The 18606-nt window shown below is 43.2% G+C and overlaps 2 protein-coding genes across 6 annotated transcripts in view; one reads left to right on the forward strand and one right to left on the reverse strand.

Moving 5' to 3' along the window:
• TTC7A (tetratricopeptide repeat domain 7A) overlaps positions 1 to 7197 on the reverse strand; it is a 171610-nt gene extending 164413 nt beyond the window's left edge. Inside the window, exons 1-3 of one of the 3 annotated variants that reach the window (XM_053972466.1) lie at positions 6330 to 7197; positions 3088 to 3251; positions 1353 to 1521 (exon numbers count right to left, since the gene is read on the reverse strand). In XM_053972466.1, the coding sequence (XP_053828441.1) occupies positions 1353 to 1521; positions 3088 to 3251; positions 6330 to 6555 (559 nt within the window). In that variant the 5' untranslated portion in view covers positions 6556 to 7197. Of the gene's footprint in view, positions 1 to 571; positions 629 to 1352; positions 1522 to 3087; positions 3252 to 5700; positions 6309 to 6329 lie in introns of those variants that run through there. The other 2 variants (XM_053972465.1, XM_053972467.1) reach the window with 2 other exon arrangements.
• MCFD2 (multiple coagulation factor deficiency 2, ER cargo receptor complex subunit) lies at positions 5867 to 11182 on the forward strand. 3 transcript variants are annotated; one of them, XM_053972469.1, is made up of 4 exons: positions 5867 to 5950; positions 8386 to 8537; positions 9218 to 9377; positions 10428 to 11182. In XM_053972469.1, the coding sequence occupies exons 2-4, from the start codon at positions 8395 to 8397 to the stop codon at positions 10557 to 10559; spliced, it is 435 nt and encodes a 144-aa protein (XP_053828444.1). In that variant the 5' UTR covers positions 5867 to 5950; positions 8386 to 8394; the 3' UTR covers positions 10560 to 11182. The 3 variants fall into 3 exon arrangements, with proteins under 3 accessions (XP_053828444.1, XP_053828443.1, XP_053828445.1); XM_053972468.1 differs by lacking the exon at positions 5867 to 5950 and adding an exon at positions 7515 to 7639; XM_053972470.1 differs by lacking the exons at positions 5867 to 5950; positions 8386 to 8537 and adding an exon at positions 7590 to 7639.
• Positions 11183 to 18606: the final 7424 nt, after the last annotated feature.

Consider the following 18606-nt stretch of genomic DNA (forward strand, 5'->3'; position numbering starts at 1 on the left):
TCTCTGCAATGGCAGAGACTCCATATGGGGTACAGGGGCAACACAGTATTTACATTCCATGTTAAACCACATGGGGAAAGAAACCAAAAGCTTTGCCTGGCACTCTGACACAAACACCTCCAACATCTTCATATGTCAGTTAGGTAATCAACACAATACAAGGGGTCTTATAACAACAGGGTTATTCCATCAGTTTCCACACATACATTATCATTACACTCACACCTCACCAAGGGTCGTATCTGGTTCCCAAAAAGGACAGCGCATATCGTTCAGACTCTGGAGTGCAGCAGGAGTTGCTCTCAAATACACTGCTGAGAATGCACTGGCAACTACCTGCTCCTCTGTGCCATGCAAGTGTCAGTGTGAGGTACAAGTAAATTAGTCCTGCTCCACAAAAGCTCATTAATGAAGCAGATTCGATCAGTACCACAGGAAACAAAAATCAAAGCAAGCAAAGCAGCACAAACAGGGTTTCAAAAAAAGCAGAATGACTCAAATTATTATCAGTAATACTAGCAGCCCAGTCAAACAGTATTTTGGGTGGATTTGGTTTCACTCTTTTACATACCAGTTGAAGGTATCTGATCATCAGAGTTCTCATTCACCTAATTAGCTGGTGGACATGCTGAAAAGAGTAGAAAGCAGTAGATAGGTAGCAGTACTTGAGCAACATTTATAAAGGAACCGAAAGCAAATGAAGGAGAAGATTACTGATCTTTTTCTCCCCCCAAGTCAAAAATTGACAAGGGTCTTCCTTTCCCCCACTTAAAAAGGAAATGCAATTTCACTACCCACAGAGGTAGTTTTAATTAGAATCTCTCAAATAGTGCAATGTCTATAGAGTTACAAGGGGGAGGAGAGATTCCTGTTTGTACATAAAGGTCTGATACTGTGTGACATGCATTGCAAAAATATACTACCTGCCTTGAAAGCACATATTCTATTAGTCCAAAGTTTAAAACTTGGAGACGTTGTTGTTTAATTCACAGAAATCACTGAAATGTACAAGTAGATTAACTCTTTCTAACCCAAAGCATAGCCCCAATTCAGCCAAGGGCTTGATTTAGATTTTCCCATAATGGACACACAAGCTCAAGCATGTCGCTAACTTACAGCCAAGAGTGACCACAAGATTTCCAATTTCAAGCTTTTCTTTACAAGCCAGCCAAGTTTAAAAACCATGGACTAAGACTCCATAATGCTTTTAAGTTTGAAACTACACAGATCATACCATGTAGGATCTTCTACAGCATACACCTTTGCCCTAATCCTGCTCCAACCAAACCATTTGGAGAAATAGCTCCAACCTAAAACCAGCGTATTTCAAATATACATACATGGTCCTTTACCTTTAATAACAAAGGCTTCAGTTATCAAGCGCAGCATATACAGAGGTTCATCTTTGGTTGAAAGGTCATCAATTCCTGCTTTTGCATACATGCTGATGGCATCTCTGTAGCATCCCTCCACATAATTAAGCTTTCCTAGGATCAGCATCGCTTCTGTCATATACTTCGGCTGAAATGGAGCAGAAAGAGAAAAAGCGTTTATAGGGTGAAATACCAGATAGGAAGAATGAAGTACTCCACAGCCAATTAGGTAGGTTCAGAATGCTTTCCTCTCACAACTGCAAAGGCTAAGCTCATGAGAGCAGCAGCCAATGAAGGTCAGGCAACCACTTTGGAGCTCAGTTTTGAAATACAATTTGTATTTCAAAGACCAAGAGCCAACTCTTTGGTCTCAGCTGACCTGCTCTATCGATTCACCAGCCACAAAGAGTGCATAAAAAGTTGGCACTGTCAGAATTACCTACACACACACAAAGAAAAACCCCTGCATATAAACTAGACAGTAAGCATCACTTTTTAGACAAGTGCTCCCTTCTCCTCTGTATATTTAATAAAGAGTGAGAAAAGTCTCAAATTTTCTTTAGTTGTCAAAGAATTTTCATACAACAGTGAAAAAACAGAAGGCACACTTGCTATTTCTAAGATTTGTTTCATTTAAGGATTGAAAACATATGTAACAGAACCTCAGTAAAACACATCTGTTCAGACCTTCTGGAAAGCATGAAAAGGTTCCTAAGCCTTCATACCCATTTTTTAAATACATGCAATCAACAGAGGGTCAATACTGCATCAGTAGCTAAGTCACCACTAGCTAAGAAGCAGTAATGCCAATTCATACAGCCAAACTAAACACAGGGAATTGGAAGAATTCAATAATTCTCACTGTTAAAATATAAAGAAAGGGACTAAATTATAAAGAAAGAGGGCTGGACAGACCTTCCCCTTCCGTACTCCCTCTATTTTATGCTCTAAATAGGCTGACCTTGCTCACTGGAAATTAACATGGTGAAAATATAATATACATTTCCAAACTAACTAAACTAGCTTGGCAATTTCAGGACCAAAAGTAATAGTAGTCTAGAACAGGCTGTTGTAATTCATTTACATTTAACACAGTTATGCAACTGTGTGTCAAAGGACACCAATGCAGCAGCAGCCATCAGAGTATTAAAGCCCTCCTGAAGCTCTGCAACTGGGTCGACAAGCAGCTACCAGCCACACACCCAGATCACAAAACAAAACAAAGGCATTACTTCTCTAATAGACACCGAAGGCAGTGCAAGGCTGTAGTCCTCCCAACACAACCCTAAGTTCCTGACAGCAGCTTGTGGCACATTTTTCTCCAATCAGGAGCTACCACTTATGCAAAATTCCATCAGATTTGGAGCAGCAGAGGCCACTCTGCTCTGCTGGCCTGACAGCACCCTTATGTGGCCACACCCCACCACCCGAGAGCAATTCTAAGTATTCATCCTGCTTCTTTCCAATTAAAAAAAAAAAAAGAAAAAGAAATGGGATTATACCCTTGTAGCACATAATTTCTTTGCACATGAATAAGCAAGTCTCACAACATAAAATCCTGCCTAAAGGAATTATCAGTCTCTTAGTATCACCTACAATACAGCACTGTTTATCCATGGACACAAACAGGCAAACCCCACACCTTGTAACAGACGAATAATCATATTAAAGAAGTATCCAGTTGGCAGGAGTTATGATGATAAAGCCCACTTACTCTTAGTTTCCCTCTGCTTAAGATATTGGTCAGATACTGTTTAGCTTCGCTCAGTTTGGGCTCACTCTTCTCAGACAGTGGAATAGAGTCCTTCAGTTTGGCAAAATTTTCCTTTAAACATTCCTCCAGCAGAGCCTCTGCAAGCAGCAAACTTCCATGGTCCTCTGAAAGCACACACCAAGCAACAAGAAACATTGCTTACTGCCATGCTGATGAGAAACAGAATTACAAAAGCAAAACAACACACCTCTGAAACAGACAACAAACTTAAATCAGGGGATGAGGAAGAACTCAGATTAAAAAAAAGTTCCATCAGCTTTTATCTAGTGGAAACAGTATGTATAGTATGGAAAAATGAAACAACACTTTGTTGTAACTTGAAGATTTTCCCTCCTTAATCCTTTTTTTGGCAGCACCATTCCTTCTTACATTGTCACTAATATAACAGTTAAGAATTTTCATCACAAAACTCACTTTCAAAAGTATAAGAACAAACTTCGCAAACATTTCAGTGGATGCTTTTTATTTACAAAGGTACTAGCATGATATGAATGCTTTAGACTACAGAGAAGTAACTGCATCAAAAACTTTAACAATTTTCCTGAAAGTATACAGAAAAAAAATTAAAAGATAAATTATACAGATTCTACACATCCATTACTAAAGACACACAAGATCCTCTGCCATAATTAACATGCCACGTAAAACTCTACATTAAAATCCATGCCTGTTCACAGTTCCACAGAAGAGACTCAAACACAGGCAGCAGCAATGGATACAGCATGAACCATCATGCAATGTGGCAATCATGCTGAAAAAAAAAGTTTCATCTGCCAGAGTACTCAGAGTTCTTACATGACAGGCCCATTTCTGCAGTTCATTCATAACAACAATACCTCCATCAGCAGACTAGTGGGTTAAGTCAGGTAAGGAAATCATTGAATACCAAAGAGCCCAGCCCTACACTTCGTATATATTCCATGTTTCAAAGTCTGAAATTTGAGAATGACTGAAACACAGTAGTGTACCTATTTCTATATTTTCAGTCCAGGAGTCACCCTACGCCCACTTTCTACCTATACACCACTACATACAGCAAATAGTAACTGTGTGGTGGTTTAGACTTTCTTGTTGTTGTGGCCCAAGTGTTCAGCTACATATCAAATTATAACCATAGCTCTTCCTGCTCATTTGCAGGTCTGCAACTAAACCAAGTACAGGTACACATAATGGGAAGTGTACGTGCTCAAGTATATTCCCACCAAACTTGCATACCATCATTTCTATACAGTAAAGTGCTTTCAGGTAGTCATTAATCTCTTAATCAAACTTAAGGAATTAGGTTAGATCATCGACAATTACGAAATAAACAACCTCACAAAGCAAATACTACTGTTAAAAAAATCCCATCCAAACACATAATCATTTCTAGAAGCACAAAACCTGCTGAAAGAAACTCTGTAGCAGTTACAAAGCATTATTCTTTCATAACTAGCAAGTTATGATGACATGGCAGCAAATTAACAAGTCATGTTTTTACAGCAATCATACTGTTGTTATACCTCTTAATTACAGGGGAAGAAACTACTGTGAACTCTTCAACTAATGCCCCCAAAGTTCATTGTGATCTCTGCACCTGGGAAAACACAGCTGAAACCTGACTAAAGTTCAAAGGTTGGCTGTATGATTCTCAGCACAAGGTTCAATCTGCATCATGTAAACACTAGGAAAAATAAACATGTAATAAACTACCAACATCTCCCCCATCATGGTTCCCATTGTGAAGTTTAAGGCACCCCAGAAAGCTTCAACGCTAGGGCCATATTCTGGACACACTCCCCTAAAGAAGGGGGTTTATTCCCAGAAGTAGCTCTTCTGACTTGAGTGCAGAACCCTTTGTACCAATACCGCGGGTAGGATCAGGTCCTGTTCACAACTTACTTGCTGACCTCGGACTGAGTTACGCTGCCTCAGTCGTTACAAAAGATTTAAAAAAAAAAAAAAAAGAAAAAAAAAAAAAAAGGCAGCAAATCAGTGTGTTGTAACAGGGAAAAAAAAATTACTAATATACTTGCTATTCACGAAACCTGCTTTACATGTGAAAGCCTTTAAGTAAAGCAGTGCCCCTCGGAAATGGAGAGGTTAGCACAAGGGCAACCACCCAAGAACAGCGCTGGGCAGGGGGCAAGAGGGAACCAGCATGACACGAGAAGCTGAAGAGACCTTTCCAAACGGGCCGGCTGCACCCAGGGCGGGCTCGGAGCCGGGCAGCCGCCACCTGCGCCCCGGCGCTGATCGCGGCGGGGGCGGCATCCCGAGCGCTCGGCAGCCGCCCCTCGCTGCCCGGCGGGCTCGGCAGCGCTGACTCGAAGAGGAAGCGCAGCGGGATCTTCCCGAGCGCCGCTTCCTGAGCTCCCGCCGCCTCTCCCAGGCATCCCTCCTTCCCTCCCGCTGCGGAGCCGGGACGCAGCCACGGGACGGCAAACGACGTCCCGCAAGCCGGGGCGGCCGCAGCTCCCGCCCACGCCAGCCCACCGGCGCGGAGCTGCCGAGACCGGGCGGCGGCAGGGAGCGAGCAGCCGGCCGCCCCGCCCGCCCCTCGCCGGCGCTTACCCGCGTCCTGCGCGCCCCTCGCCGCCTTCGCCTTGCGCGGGGGCCGCGGCGGCAGCAGCTGCTGTGCGAGGTGGCGGAGCCGCCCCCAGTGCCCCTCCGCCCGGCACCGCTCGATCTCCGCCTCCAGCTTCACGTGCGAGTGCGAGCCCTTGGCCGCCATCTTAGCGCCGGGAGAGACGCGCCCCGCCCCGGCCCGCGGGGAGTCCCCGGCGCGTCCCGAGCTCTGCTGCCGGGACTGCGGATCCGCCAGGTGCTGGGGGGCGGGGGTGGCCGGGACGTCCTGCCCGAGGGCTGCGGTCGGGGATGGCGCTTCCGCCATGGCCGCCACTCCCTGACGCCTCTCCTGGCGCCCGGGCACGGAGCCGCCTCCTGCACTAGCGGCCGCTGTCCCGGCACCGCGGGTGTGGCCCCTCGTTCCCTTCCTGGGCGAGACTGGCCGGGAGTGCTGTTCCCCACCGCTGCCCTCAGAAGTCGCCCCAAGCCCAGGGCTCTCCGCCGGTTGATCCCCACGGCCACCGCCCCCCCACCCCCAGCAGCACCTTCGGCACGAGATACGCGGGCGGTGCGTGCGGAACGGGCCAAAAGCCCCCCCAGCTGCCCGGGGCCGAGGCTTGTTCGAGGGCTGTGACCTCGAGAGGCCAAAGCCGTGGCTGTGTAGGTGTCGAGTACAGAAAGAGCGAGACCCGTGGTGTGAGTGGAAGCACAGAGCACGGTAACCAGCAGTGGACCCTGGGGAGAGGGTACAGCAGTTCCCACTCGAGAAGCAGGGCAGGACCCTGGCAGTCCTTCGTGGATGGGGCCAGAGGGAAGCACCCAGAGCAGGGGCAGCCGGGGACTGCCCTGGGAGTGGGACATGTGCTGGCCCTCAGTGCCACCAGCTCTGCCATTGCAGTCCTTCTAGGTTCTGCCCAGGATATCACCAGTGGGATCCCTCCAATGCGTCCTCTGGCAAGGCACTCTCTGCATCAAAGGCCGGGGTTGTCGGGACCCCACAGCACCCCCAGAATGGGCCAGGTTGCAAGTGGGTCATCTGGTCCAACCTCCCCTGCTCAAGCACAGGGGATTGCACAGGATTGTGTCCAGGCAGTTTCTGTATATCTTCACTGATGGAGACTCCACAATGTCTCTGGACAATCTGCTCCTGTGCTCAGTCACCCACGCAGCAAAGTTGTTCTTGGTCATGTTCAGGTTTAATTTTCTGTGCATCAGTTTCTGCCTATTGCTTCTTGTCCTTTTGCTCAGCACCACTGAGCAGCCCCTGGCTCCATCCTCTTGGAACCCCCGTTGTGTAGCCTATATATATAGGTGTATACATATACTTGTATACATTGATGAGCTCCCCTCTCAGTTGTCTCTTCTCGAGGCTGAACAGGCTGAATTCCTCCAGCCTTTCCTGGTAAGAAAGATGTTCCAGCCCCTTAATCATCTTTGTTACCCTCCACTGGACCCACACAGGAGCTCCACGTCTCTCTTGTGCTGAGGAGCCCAGAACTGGACACAGCATTCGAGATGTGGCCTCAGCAGGGCTGAGTAGAGGGGCAGGATCACCTCCCTCGACCTGCTGGCAGCGCTCTTCCTAACGCAGCCCAGGACAGCACTGCCCTCCGTGGCCACAGGGCACACCGCCGCCTCACGGAGGGCTCATCACCCAGCGGGGCCCGCAGCCCCCTGCGCACACCTGGGCGCGCGCGCCCGGCCCCGCCCTGCAGTGGGCGCGGCCTCGCCGCACCTGCGCCGCCGCGAGGGCTCCACGTGGAGCTCCGGGAGCGGTGACGTCACCCGCGAGGCGGGGCGGGGCGGGGCCGAGCGGAGCGGCCAATGGGCGGCGGAGCGGGCGGGGCAGCGCCGGGTCAGGGGTGATCCCGGGATGGTGTCCCGGGAATGGTGTGCAGCCCGCGGCCAGCCCGGAGCCCGCGGCACGGCGGAGAGCCGCCCGAGGGTACGTAGTCTGGCGGCGGCGGGGCATCTCCGCCCGCCCCGACATCCGGTGCTGGAGCGGGGGTGCTGGGGCCTGGGCGGGGGACGGCGGGCCCAGCCCCATTCCGTTGCGGGGACGCTTTCTCGGGGATCCAGCCGGGGGTGGGAGCCTGGAGGGTGGCCAGCGCCATGCCGGTGGAACCGGGGGTAGCTTTACCTGGGGCCGGGAGAAAAACCGGAGCGGAAGCCGCCAGCCCGCGCCTTGGGCGCGCTCGGCCCCTCTGAAGCTCTGTGCCCTGTCACCTGCCCATGAAGCGCGCACATGCTCGGCTGCCTGACGTCTTACCGGCTGTGCGCCCTTTAGGGAATTCAGTCTTAACAGAGCTGCTAATTAGACGGAGCCGCTTCGATGCCGTAAGCGATCTTTGCTCCCATAGCTGTGGGGCAGGTTTGCCTGAGGCAGAGGTCATGGTTGCCTGTTTTTCTCGAAGGTATATGAAAACCCAAGCATGGCTAAGGTGTGTGCATTAGCTGTCAGGAAAAAAAAAAGAAAAATTATTTGAAAATTACTGCATAATTCAGTAAAATAGGGACCCTCACAAAAGCTCCTAATTGGAGCTCTCTGGTTCTCTGCTTGCCAAAAGTTTCCAATGCAACAAGTTCTTCTATTCTGAAACTTAATGGGGTTGTTTAGCACTGTCTAATTCCACTGAAAGTAGATCACATTTTTCATCTGTATTTTTGGGGTGCATGTTTTCCTTTTTGTAGGAGATCACAATGGCCCAAAGGATGTGTAGAACACATTTGCTATTCTGCTTTGCTTTGGCTGCATTCTTCATCTCTGCCCTAGCTGAGGAACATGCAGGAGAGAGTCAACATCCAAATATTCGTCTTGATAAGAATTTGGTACAAGATAAAGAGTATGTGTTCCATGTTCTAAAAGTGTAAACTTTTCTTAATTATTTTCTTATCTCTAAAGTGTTATGCGAGTTGGACTTAAGCCTAGGGCACCCTGTTTTCTCAGAATGTTGTATGATTAGCTAAAGCCAGATATTAGACATGCTTGCTTGATAAATTTGTAGAGATATGAGACCTAGAAAGGTCTCTCTGAAGCCTCTAGCCCTGCTTATGCTATAAAAAATTTCTTACAGAAATCCTGCTTTCCCATATCAGCATACTTTAGACAAAATCATATTCCTAACAGGTAGAGTTTATTTTCTTATTTGCTTCTTCATAAATGTGGAACAGTTTTAGCACCAAATAAAACTCCCTAGAACACTTCATGGTTGACTGGGAAAGATCTTCCTCCAGTTCCTGTGCTTTGGAAGACAGCCAAAAAGTGATTTTGGGCTCTGCTTCAGTTGTTTTGATAACCTGTTAAGTAGGCCAGAAGAAATAGAAATAGTTATCTAAGGTATTAGAGGCCTCTACAGACCCTCTAACAAACAATCTTTGTGCCCTCTTTATCTTGATATCAAACTGTAGCTTTTAGTTGTCCAGGGTGCTTTTAGACGTACAGTATTTGATCAAAGACTAAATTTGATGTTGACAGAGCATTAAAAGTATTTAATGGAAATGTTGTGGGTTTTGTTTTTCTTAGACACATCATGGAACACCTGGAAGGTGTTATCGAGAAACCAGAGTCTGAGATGTCTCCACAAGAGTTGCAGCTCCATTACTTCAAAATGCATGATTATGATGGCAATAATTTGCTAGATGGGTTAGAACTTGCTACTGCTATCTCACATGTCCACAAAGAGGTTGGTGTAAGTTTTGTAAGGGCGTATGTGTTTGGAAACAGTTCTGACTCTAAAAGCAGAAGAACAGTTGCAACACATCTTCAGTGCAGTTACAGTTTTGCCTGAAAATGAGACTATTTTTCTCCTGATAGTTTTGGTTGAATTTATAAATGTACATTATCACAGCTTTCCATGTCACATTGCAGTTTTTAGGAAGTTTCTATTTTAGTTTAAACTCTAGAATCAGGAAGGGCTTCAGAGTGAAAATCATTTTACAGAGGGCTTACTTTGGCAGGAAGGGATAGGGAGAAAGGGAAATCATCCAAAATGGGACATGAGAATTCGTAGAAATATCATGTGATACAACACTGTTTTCAGCTGCTGTGTATACACAAACTATAAAAAAACCTCTTGCACAAAATTTGTATTAGAAGAACTTGCTATGGTCTGTCTCTTCCTAAACTCAATTTCTCTTTCCAGTCATTAAGAACATAATAGAAACACATTACCTCATATTGACCTTCTGGAAGTTACAATTCAGAATAGCGTAACTTCCTGCTAATAACCTGTGGCAAAAAATACTGAGCCAAGAACAGAATAATGACTGGCTGTTTCTTGTGCAAAGGCACCTCTTTGTGTTCTCATAAGGGGTATTACTAAGAATTTTACTGACTTTGAGCTACAGTGCTGAATTTTTTCACTTCTGTGTTACTGTAAAATGTTTCTGTAGTGTATAGAAACTACAGTGTCTATACTACATCAAGATCCTAATTAAGAATACATTTATTAGATGATTGTCCATCATTATACATTGTGATGTTCAGCTTTTGGAACTTGTGACCAAGAATGTTAACTGCAGAATGCTTGTTCTGAAGTCCAAAGAACTTTGACTTCAAAGCTTCCATCTGATGAAATTTGCTTACATTGTTATAAATGATTACATAAAACTTAGTGCCAAATTAGGCACCAAACATGAACAGCTTAGTAAAAAATTAGTTGTCAGTAATCTGTTACATGTGCCACTAGATGAGAAAGACTGCTAAACTGTTCACTGTGGTTTTGTTTTTGTAGGAAGGTGGTGAGCATACCCAAGCAATGAAGGAAGAAGAGCTGATTAGTCTAATAGATGATGTCTTGAGGGATGATGACAAGAACAATGACGGATTCATTGACTATGCAGAATTTGCAAAATCACTGGAATAAGGGTTTGTTTCTCCTTCTAACACATGAAAATGTGAACCAGTATAATGTGATTCATTACTGTCTTATATCAACCTCTATGTTGTGAGAAGGAGAGGTGTACCAGTTCCACCTAAATTTATTTGAAAGTTGTATGTGTCAAGAGTTTTGCTAACTTGGAGTGAGAGCCATATTTGACTAAACATAATACGCATTTGAATAATAAAGCATGGAAGTGTCAAGAGTACTCACACAGGGTACAGCTGGCAAACTCCTAAGTAGCTCTGTATGAATACTAAATAGAGTCATTAACATCTAAATTTCAGGTTTTCAGTCGTTGGGTTTTATAGTTCTTATTTGCTTACATCTTCTATTTAAAATTATACCTAGAAAGCAAGAATTGATTACTGCATATAGTTGTATTCCAAGGGGAAATGCCTTTACCTTCTCTCTAATTTACAAGAAAATCTGTAGATAAGTACAGGTGCTTGAAACAGTTTTAGAGGGAAAGCATTTGAGTGTGGGTTATGTTTGAGTTCCGCGTGACACCATATAAACTTAAACAATCTTTGAATAAATTGAGTATTTTAAAATATATGTACTTCCTAGCATATCATTACATATAAATATATATACATATGCCTTTCGATTTTTTGTCCTCTACAAATTTACTTTTTATATCTTAATTTACTGGGTTTTTTTCATCTACCTTCCATGTTTTTTTAAGAAAATTGAAATATTTTTATTACGCGTTGTGTTAATTCTGTATAGCATTTGCTAGAATAGCTTCTGCTATCTTGTTTTTAATAATAGAATGGCCTTGGTTGGAAAGGACTTCTTTACCTTCAGTTCCATCACCCCTGCCATGGTCTGGGACACGTTTCCACTAGACCACATTGCTCAGGTGTTCCCTCTCCAGGGTTAGGGCATCTACAGCTTCTCTGTGCAGCCTGTTCCAGTGCCTTTCCACCCACACAGTAAAGAATTTCTTCCTAACATCTAATCTAAACCTAGCCTCTGTCACTACATACTCTTGTAAAGAGTCCCACTCCATCTTTTTTGTAGGCTCCCTTCAGGTATTGGATGGCTGTAATTAACTCACCCCAAAGCCTTTTCTTTTCCAGGCTGAACAATTCCAATTCTCTCAGCTTTTCCTCACAGGAGAGGTGCTCCATCCTTCTGATCATCTTGGTGACCTCCTCTGGACTCTGTCCAGCAGGTCCATGTCTCTCTTCTGCTGGGCCCCCAGAGCTGGATGCAGGGTTCCAGGTGGGGTCTCAGCAGAGCAGAGGGGCAGAATCCCCTCCCTGGCCCTGCTGCCCACGCTGCTTTGAATGCAGCCCAGGACACGTTTGTCTCTCTGGGCTGTGAGTGCACATTCCCAGCTCATGTCCAGCCTTTCACCCAGCAGCACCCCCAAGTCCTTGTCCCCAGGGCTGCTCTTGATCATCCGCCAGCCTGTGCTGATGCCAGGGTTGCTCCATCCAGGTGCAGCAACTTGCACATGTTCTTGTTAAACCTCATGAGATTCCTGTGGGCCCACTTCTCAGGCTTGTCCAAGGTCCTTCTGGATAGCATCATATCCTTCAGGACTGTTTTGAAGGTCACATTAATGGTAAACCAGTATAATATTAAAACTTGTGTTCATTTTGGGTTTTACAGTATTAACCAGCAGGAGTGAGCAAGTAATGCTGCCTTATTAAGGTTTCCTTGACACTTAAATTATGGTATTACTTTCAGGAAGTATATTTCATAATTTAACAGTTTCAAGCTACTTCAGTGTTTTCAAATTATCATGGCTCTAGGAATGTTTTCACTGTCTTGACTCAATATTTGGTAAGTCAAGAAGTTTAAGAATATTAGAGCGGTGATGCATTGCTGTGTTATTGATGTTTGGTGACTGAAACATAACTGAAATCTTAAATTGCATTCAATGATTATTCATTAATAAAGAATCTGAATGTTAGCCTATTTCTGTAAAATGTATAAAGAGCTATTTTCTATACAAAATTATTATTATACAAGAGAAACACATTTGTAAAAGAAATTATTTCCTCTCTTTAAATGTTTGTGCAATGAAGCCTGAGTGTTGGATTTTTTTCTTGTACTAATTATTTATTTTGAAACCTTTGTGGCGAGGTTTGTGCTGGTTCTACAAGCAATAAAATTCAGCTGGGGTTTGTGCATGCTGATAGGATACACAAGGCTGGAAGTGCTAGTAAGAAATGTACCTCATTTGCTGATATGTTTTCAAGCTCATCTGTCTTAAAGTCATCTTAAAAGAAAATTCTTTCAGTTACAGGGTCTTTTTTTTTTTTGTTAATCTCTTTTGAGGCTCTGAATGATCTGGAGTGAATGTTGGATCGGAAAAAAGTGTAGGAAATGCTAGTGGCTAAGAGAGCAGAAGAGGTTAAGCTGCTCAGCGTGAGCACTAAAAGTAGGTTGCCTGTAGCCCTGTCAACTCTTATATGCTTATTGCTGTTGTGGTTTAACCCCAGCTGGCAACAGAGCCACTCACTCCCCCTGGTCAGATGACAGAGAGAATCAGAAGGGCAAAAGTGAGAAAATTTGGGGGTTGAAATGAAGATAGTGTAATAGCTAAAGCAAAAGCTCTGAGTGCAAGCAAAGCAAAATACGGAATTTCTTCCCCCCTGCCCATGGGCAGGTGATTGTCAGGAGAGCAAGGCTCCATCACATATAATGATTGTTTGGGAAGACAAATGCCATCATTCCAAATAGACCCCCAACCCCCTCTTCCTTCATCCCCCTTAGCTTTATATGCTGAGCATGACACCATATGCTCAGGAACATCCCTTTGGTCATTTGGGGTCAGCTATCCTGGCTCTGTCCTCTCTCAGCTCCTTCTGCACCTCTCACTGGTGTGGTGGAATGAGAGGCAGAAAAAAAGACTCTGTGTAAGCTCTGCTCAGAAATAATGGAAAATCCCTGTGTTACCAACTCTTATTTTCAGCGCAAATCCAAAACACAGCTCCATACTAGCCACTGTGAAGCAGATGGACTCTTTGCCAGCCAAAATTAGCCCAATACTTAAGGGTTTATTTGAGATGAAAGGGCATGGCTTTTACACACAGTTTTCTCATCACTTGCAATCACCTCTAAGTCCATTTATATACTTCTGTTGTATTCATCTGCATATTTATTAACTGCTATTATTGTATGTGGCAAAAAACATACACCATAGAAGCTTCATATTGGAAATCATAAATGCTGGTAATATGAACATTATTTAGCAGCTATTTTAAATTTGTTTTAAGGGTTCAGAAGTATAAATAAAAAAATTATTTACTGAAAAGGGAAAACAAAATTGGCACCTTTGATATGTGTGAAGAACAAAATAAAATTTCTACTTTCCTATAAAGAACAGTTCAAGAGAAGTTACCCAAGCTGAAACCTGCATCATCATGTCTTTACACAGCTTCCTAAAACAAATACACATATGTAATTAAGTACAATTAAAGATAAGTATTTTAAAGAGCTGTCTAGGGAGCTTTCTCAGTTAAGTAGAAAAGTGCAAGATTGCTGAGAGTATAGTAAATCAGACTTCTTTTTTTTTTTTTCAAATATAACTGATTTGTGTGCTAGTTGTAGCTCAGATAATACCCCTAAATGTGCTGGCACAGGCTATATATAAATACAATATTTTCTTTTTCATATATATAAAATATAGAAAATAGGGCCTTTACAACAGTAGTACTCATCTATAAAGCAGTTCTAGCTTCCATAGAACAGTTCAATCTCCATTTCACAGATAAATAACAAAACAGAAGGGTTATTTGTTTTGCTGAAGATCAGTCACATCCCTGGCAGAAACAGAAGAGCAGGAGAATGCTGTTATGTTTGATCTTCACATCTTCCTAGTCCATTATCTCAAGGGATAAAGATTAGCATTCCCCATTGGAGAGAACACATCTAGCCTTGCATTACTGTCTACTGTGTGCTCAGTTTAAAATGTTTGGATTATCTTCTTCTACTTCACAAAATATTGCAGAATCTAGCAACTAAAGAAGATACATAAACTTGTTATTGAAGTACTCCTAAATTGGCTGGGTTTTTTAGTAATCTAGAACAAAGTCTGTACAGAAAAGAGAAAGATGTTAACAGCTTGACTAGTGCTTGTCAGACTTCTGTTAATGACAGGACTGACTCCCTAGAAGCCCCCATCAAGAGTTTTTCCTGTATATTCACACAAGCTTTATGATATTTTTGGGTTTCTTCATTAATCCCTTATGACCTCAAAATGTCTTAGATTCATTAGGGAATGGTTACAGAGCCACAAATTCCAGTTTTGTCTGAAGTATTTCTTAATCCTGCAATTCACAGGAGAAAGAAGAGTAATTCAGGGGCAATGTCATAATCGACAGAGCCACTAGATAGCGTATGGACACTGCACATCGGTTCCCAGCAGTATGGAACAGTGATTCAACAGCCTGCATTTCCCTAAAGCATCACCACTATAACTATAGGCACATATGCTGCTCTGTCTTACAACACCACATTGACTGCATGATGCCTGCATTTTTATTGGTTTATAGCCGTCATAAAAGTTGACTACAGATGGGACTGGTTACTGGTAATTAATTTTCATTATTTACAGAATCCAAATCAACTTGTAGTGATAGTAAAGGACCTCTCATTGTAATTTTGTCAGTAAAAATAATTGTGTAACAGGAAGGCTTTCTAATAGAAGCATGAAGATGGGTCTGACTTTTTCATCTCTAGGTGACCTGTGAGAGGGGCCCTGATGTATCTACAGTGGTCTCAACCAACATTAAATATTGGAGGGTTTTAGTAGCACCTGAAGTCTTACTGCTTTTCCATTAGATATAAGAGCTTCTGTCACTGTTCTTACAAGGCAGAGGTCCAGTATGGTTTGATCAGCCATTTCTGCTTAAGGTGAAGTTTATTGCCTTTTTTCTCCTCTCCCCCATTACATGTAAGTTTCACTGTCTATCCATTGCAACATGAAATCACTGCTTAACAGTCTAAGCTTTTATTAAACAAGGTAGGGCAAGCATCCTTGCATACCTTAGTCTGGAGTATTTATTATCACAAGGAATTTGTGTTCTAAACACTTCATTAGCACATATCCTCTGTCCACATTGACTGAGATTCATTACAAGAAGAAGGTTAATATTCTTCAACTAAAAAGCTGTTGCAAAGAATAAGGAACTAACATGTTCCTGATGTAAAGATCAGGAAGAATAAACAGTTAAGAAGCATAAACCAAACAGCTTGGGAGATTTAGATTAGATATTGAACAAAACTTCTGTATCAATGATAAGATACTGCAGCTTGGGGTGACATGATTGCAACTTGGTTGTGGGATAGAAAGGTGGAGTTAATAACTTTTCCAGATTTCTTCCAGTGAAAGCCTATCTCTGAGAAAGTCAATGACTCTCAATATCTGTGTGGACTTGATTTGGGAGGAGAAATCCCTTATGATGGGATCCACAGCTAACAAGTGATCACAGGACCTGAGCAGAGGGAGCCTGTGCTCAGCTCCAGGTCTCAGAGAAATTTTCCCTAAGATCACACAGACTGTCCCACTCTCTCTCTGCTGTAAGGCTTTCCTATTCTCTTTATCATCTATCTTGGAGCCAGCCATACTCCAGTTTTCAACTAATCCATCTAGATACCAGTTTTGCGTCTCTTCTTACCATCATAACCCATTTTCCTTCTTGAAAAGTTTCTCCTGTAAACTTACTCAGTACTTCTGCCTTCCAGTCAGGCCATTTTTCAGTCCCAGAAGACTATCCTGCTGCACTCAGTTCCTGTGCTGTATGGCACAGCAGTCTGTAACCAGCAGCCTCCTCCTCAGTCCTGTCAGGGTATGATCACTGGCACTGGCATCTAGGTGCAAAACCCTTCCTAGCTTCTACTGAGCACATTCAAAATGTGTCTGTCAAGAGCCAGAAGTGAACACTGACTACAGGAAATGCTTCACTTGGGATTCAAGTCCTAGCTCCAGAGCACAGAGAGAAAAACCAGAAACCCCCAAACAAAACAGTAAAGACTGTTAAGTCTTTAAAATGATGAATTAAATTCCTAGACCTATTTTCGACAAATAGTCAACTATTTTTGTTGACACTGAGAATATAGTGTAAGAACATCCATACTGAGTCAAAACCAAGGTCCATCTAGCCCTAGAGCTTGCTTCAAATAGTGGTTGATAATAGATGCTGATGGAATAATACATAGAGAAAGAATGATGTCATACTTCTCCCAAATACATACAAGACTCCAGCAATTTGTAGATTGGGGACTTGGCTTCAACAACAGTGAAACTAATTGAGGTCCAAAGCTCAGAATGATCAAGGCTTAAATGTCAAAGTCTGAGAACATTATTAACCAAACCCAAGGTCTCACAGAACACGTTCCATATCCTATTGTCAATGGGACATGCTGGGCAGACCTTAGTGTTCACATTGCTCTGCTATAACTTTCAGTGCAAGCTAAGGGACTCATGCAGGAAGACCACATCAGTGCAGTGGTATAGCAGAACTGTACTGTTTGTAGATGTCACATTCTTCTTAATGTGAGGGATGCTGAAAATAGTCTAATGTATGTTTGCCTGTGGTTTTGGTCATACTTCAAGAACCATATTTAAAAATTTCCCAATTATGAGAAAGTTCTAAGCACATATTTTGCAATGAATCCTCTTTAAGAATGCAATATTATGCCTCAGAACATTGTTGTAAAACCACAAATAAGCCCCAAAACACTTATGCTAAAACATAATATTGGCTTAAGTCTCATCACGTGTGGCTTGCAGCCATATTGGCACAAATCACTGCAGGTATGAATTTTTTGACCCAGTGAAAACCACTAAGATGAGTAGACTGAACTTTGAATTCTGTTCCCTTTGAAAAAGGCTTCCAGGGAGTGTGCAGAAGGTACTGTAAAGCCATGCTGTCAATTTCAGCATGGATTGCAGTGGGAATCAGGAAACATACACTTGAGGATTTTAGATCACGGTACTTGCAGGCAGGAGCAGCTCAGATAAGGAATATGTCTGTTCAGGATACACGCAGAGTTGTTTAGAAACCTTACATTGCCACCATGAATTAATAAGCACATTGGTACTGACTAGCTGAATTAAGATCTCCAACAAGCACATAACACATGGAGGCAAGAGCCATTTTCAGTAACCAAATAATTCTGTCACCAGACAGCCTAAAGCTATTCAAAGGCACCATTTTTAGCCAAGACCAACAGATCTGAAATATTTTTTGAATCTCTAGGCAAATGAATTTTCAGGATGTTACAAGCCAAAAAGTCTTTAGGAAAATCTCCAAGTAGATGAACTCATTTTTTTTAGCCATCATCTCTCTTAAACACCTTGACCAGTTTCCTTCAACTCTTCCAAAAAATCTGTCCCGTAATAAGATTATTCCTGTGAAGCTGTAGATGGATAGGGCTAATTTTGGCAAAGGGAGGAATAGGAATAAAGTCAAGTTTATAATGGAAACTTAAAGACATTTACAGCTTGCTGAATACTGTTCAGTGGGACCTATATAATACGTGATCTTTCCATTGTAGCAAAAATACAAAGTGCTTTTATTGTCACTAAGGGAAAAGACCACTTCCTCCATATGAAGTCCTACCTAGGAGACAAAAAGACCTGTCAGGTTATTCAAGTATTTTTGCTTCCATCCATTAAAATGTTTATAGGATCCAGATTAATTTTCCAAAATCTTGGCTTTAGGATCTCTGCAGTGTATTACACCATGCTGGCAGTGCAGAATGATGACAAGGTACTGCCATTACAGACCACAGCATGCTGCAAAACCCACTCTGAAAGCAGAGCTCAGTCAATGGCCAGCTGCTGTTGGCAGGCCACCCTCAACAGTCTTCCTGGGATAATGGACCCAAGCTATCTAGTTTAATGGGAGTTCAGGTTTGTAAGAGCTCTAAATAATATGATGGTCCAGTAGTGCAGGTAGTTAAATGAAAATATTCTGTGTGGTTATAAAGTCTGTCTCTAGACAGTTCCTAGGCAATAGCTTCTACAATTCAAATTGCCCAGTTTGGGAAAACATAACACACACAG

Source organism: Vidua macroura, chromosome 3, assembly GCF_024509145.1.
Source record: "Vidua macroura isolate BioBank_ID:100142 chromosome 3, ASM2450914v1, whole genome shotgun sequence".
In the NCBI taxonomy this organism is placed as follows: Eukaryota; Metazoa; Chordata; class Aves; order Passeriformes; family Viduidae; genus Vidua; species Vidua macroura.

Coding starts and splice junctions, on each gene's coding strand:
- MCFD2 (XM_053972468.1), top strand. CDS start 7,568: ATGGTGTCCCGGGAATGGTGTGCAGCCCGCGGCCAGCCCGGAGCCCGC. Junction 8,538..9,217: donor AATTTGGTACAAGATAAAGA/GTATGTGTTCCA, acceptor TGTTTTTCTTAG/ACACATCATGGAACACCTGG. Junction 9,378..10,427: donor TCTCACATGTCCACAAAGAG/GTTGGTGTAAGT, acceptor TTGTTTTTGTAG/GAAGGTGGTGAGCATACCCA.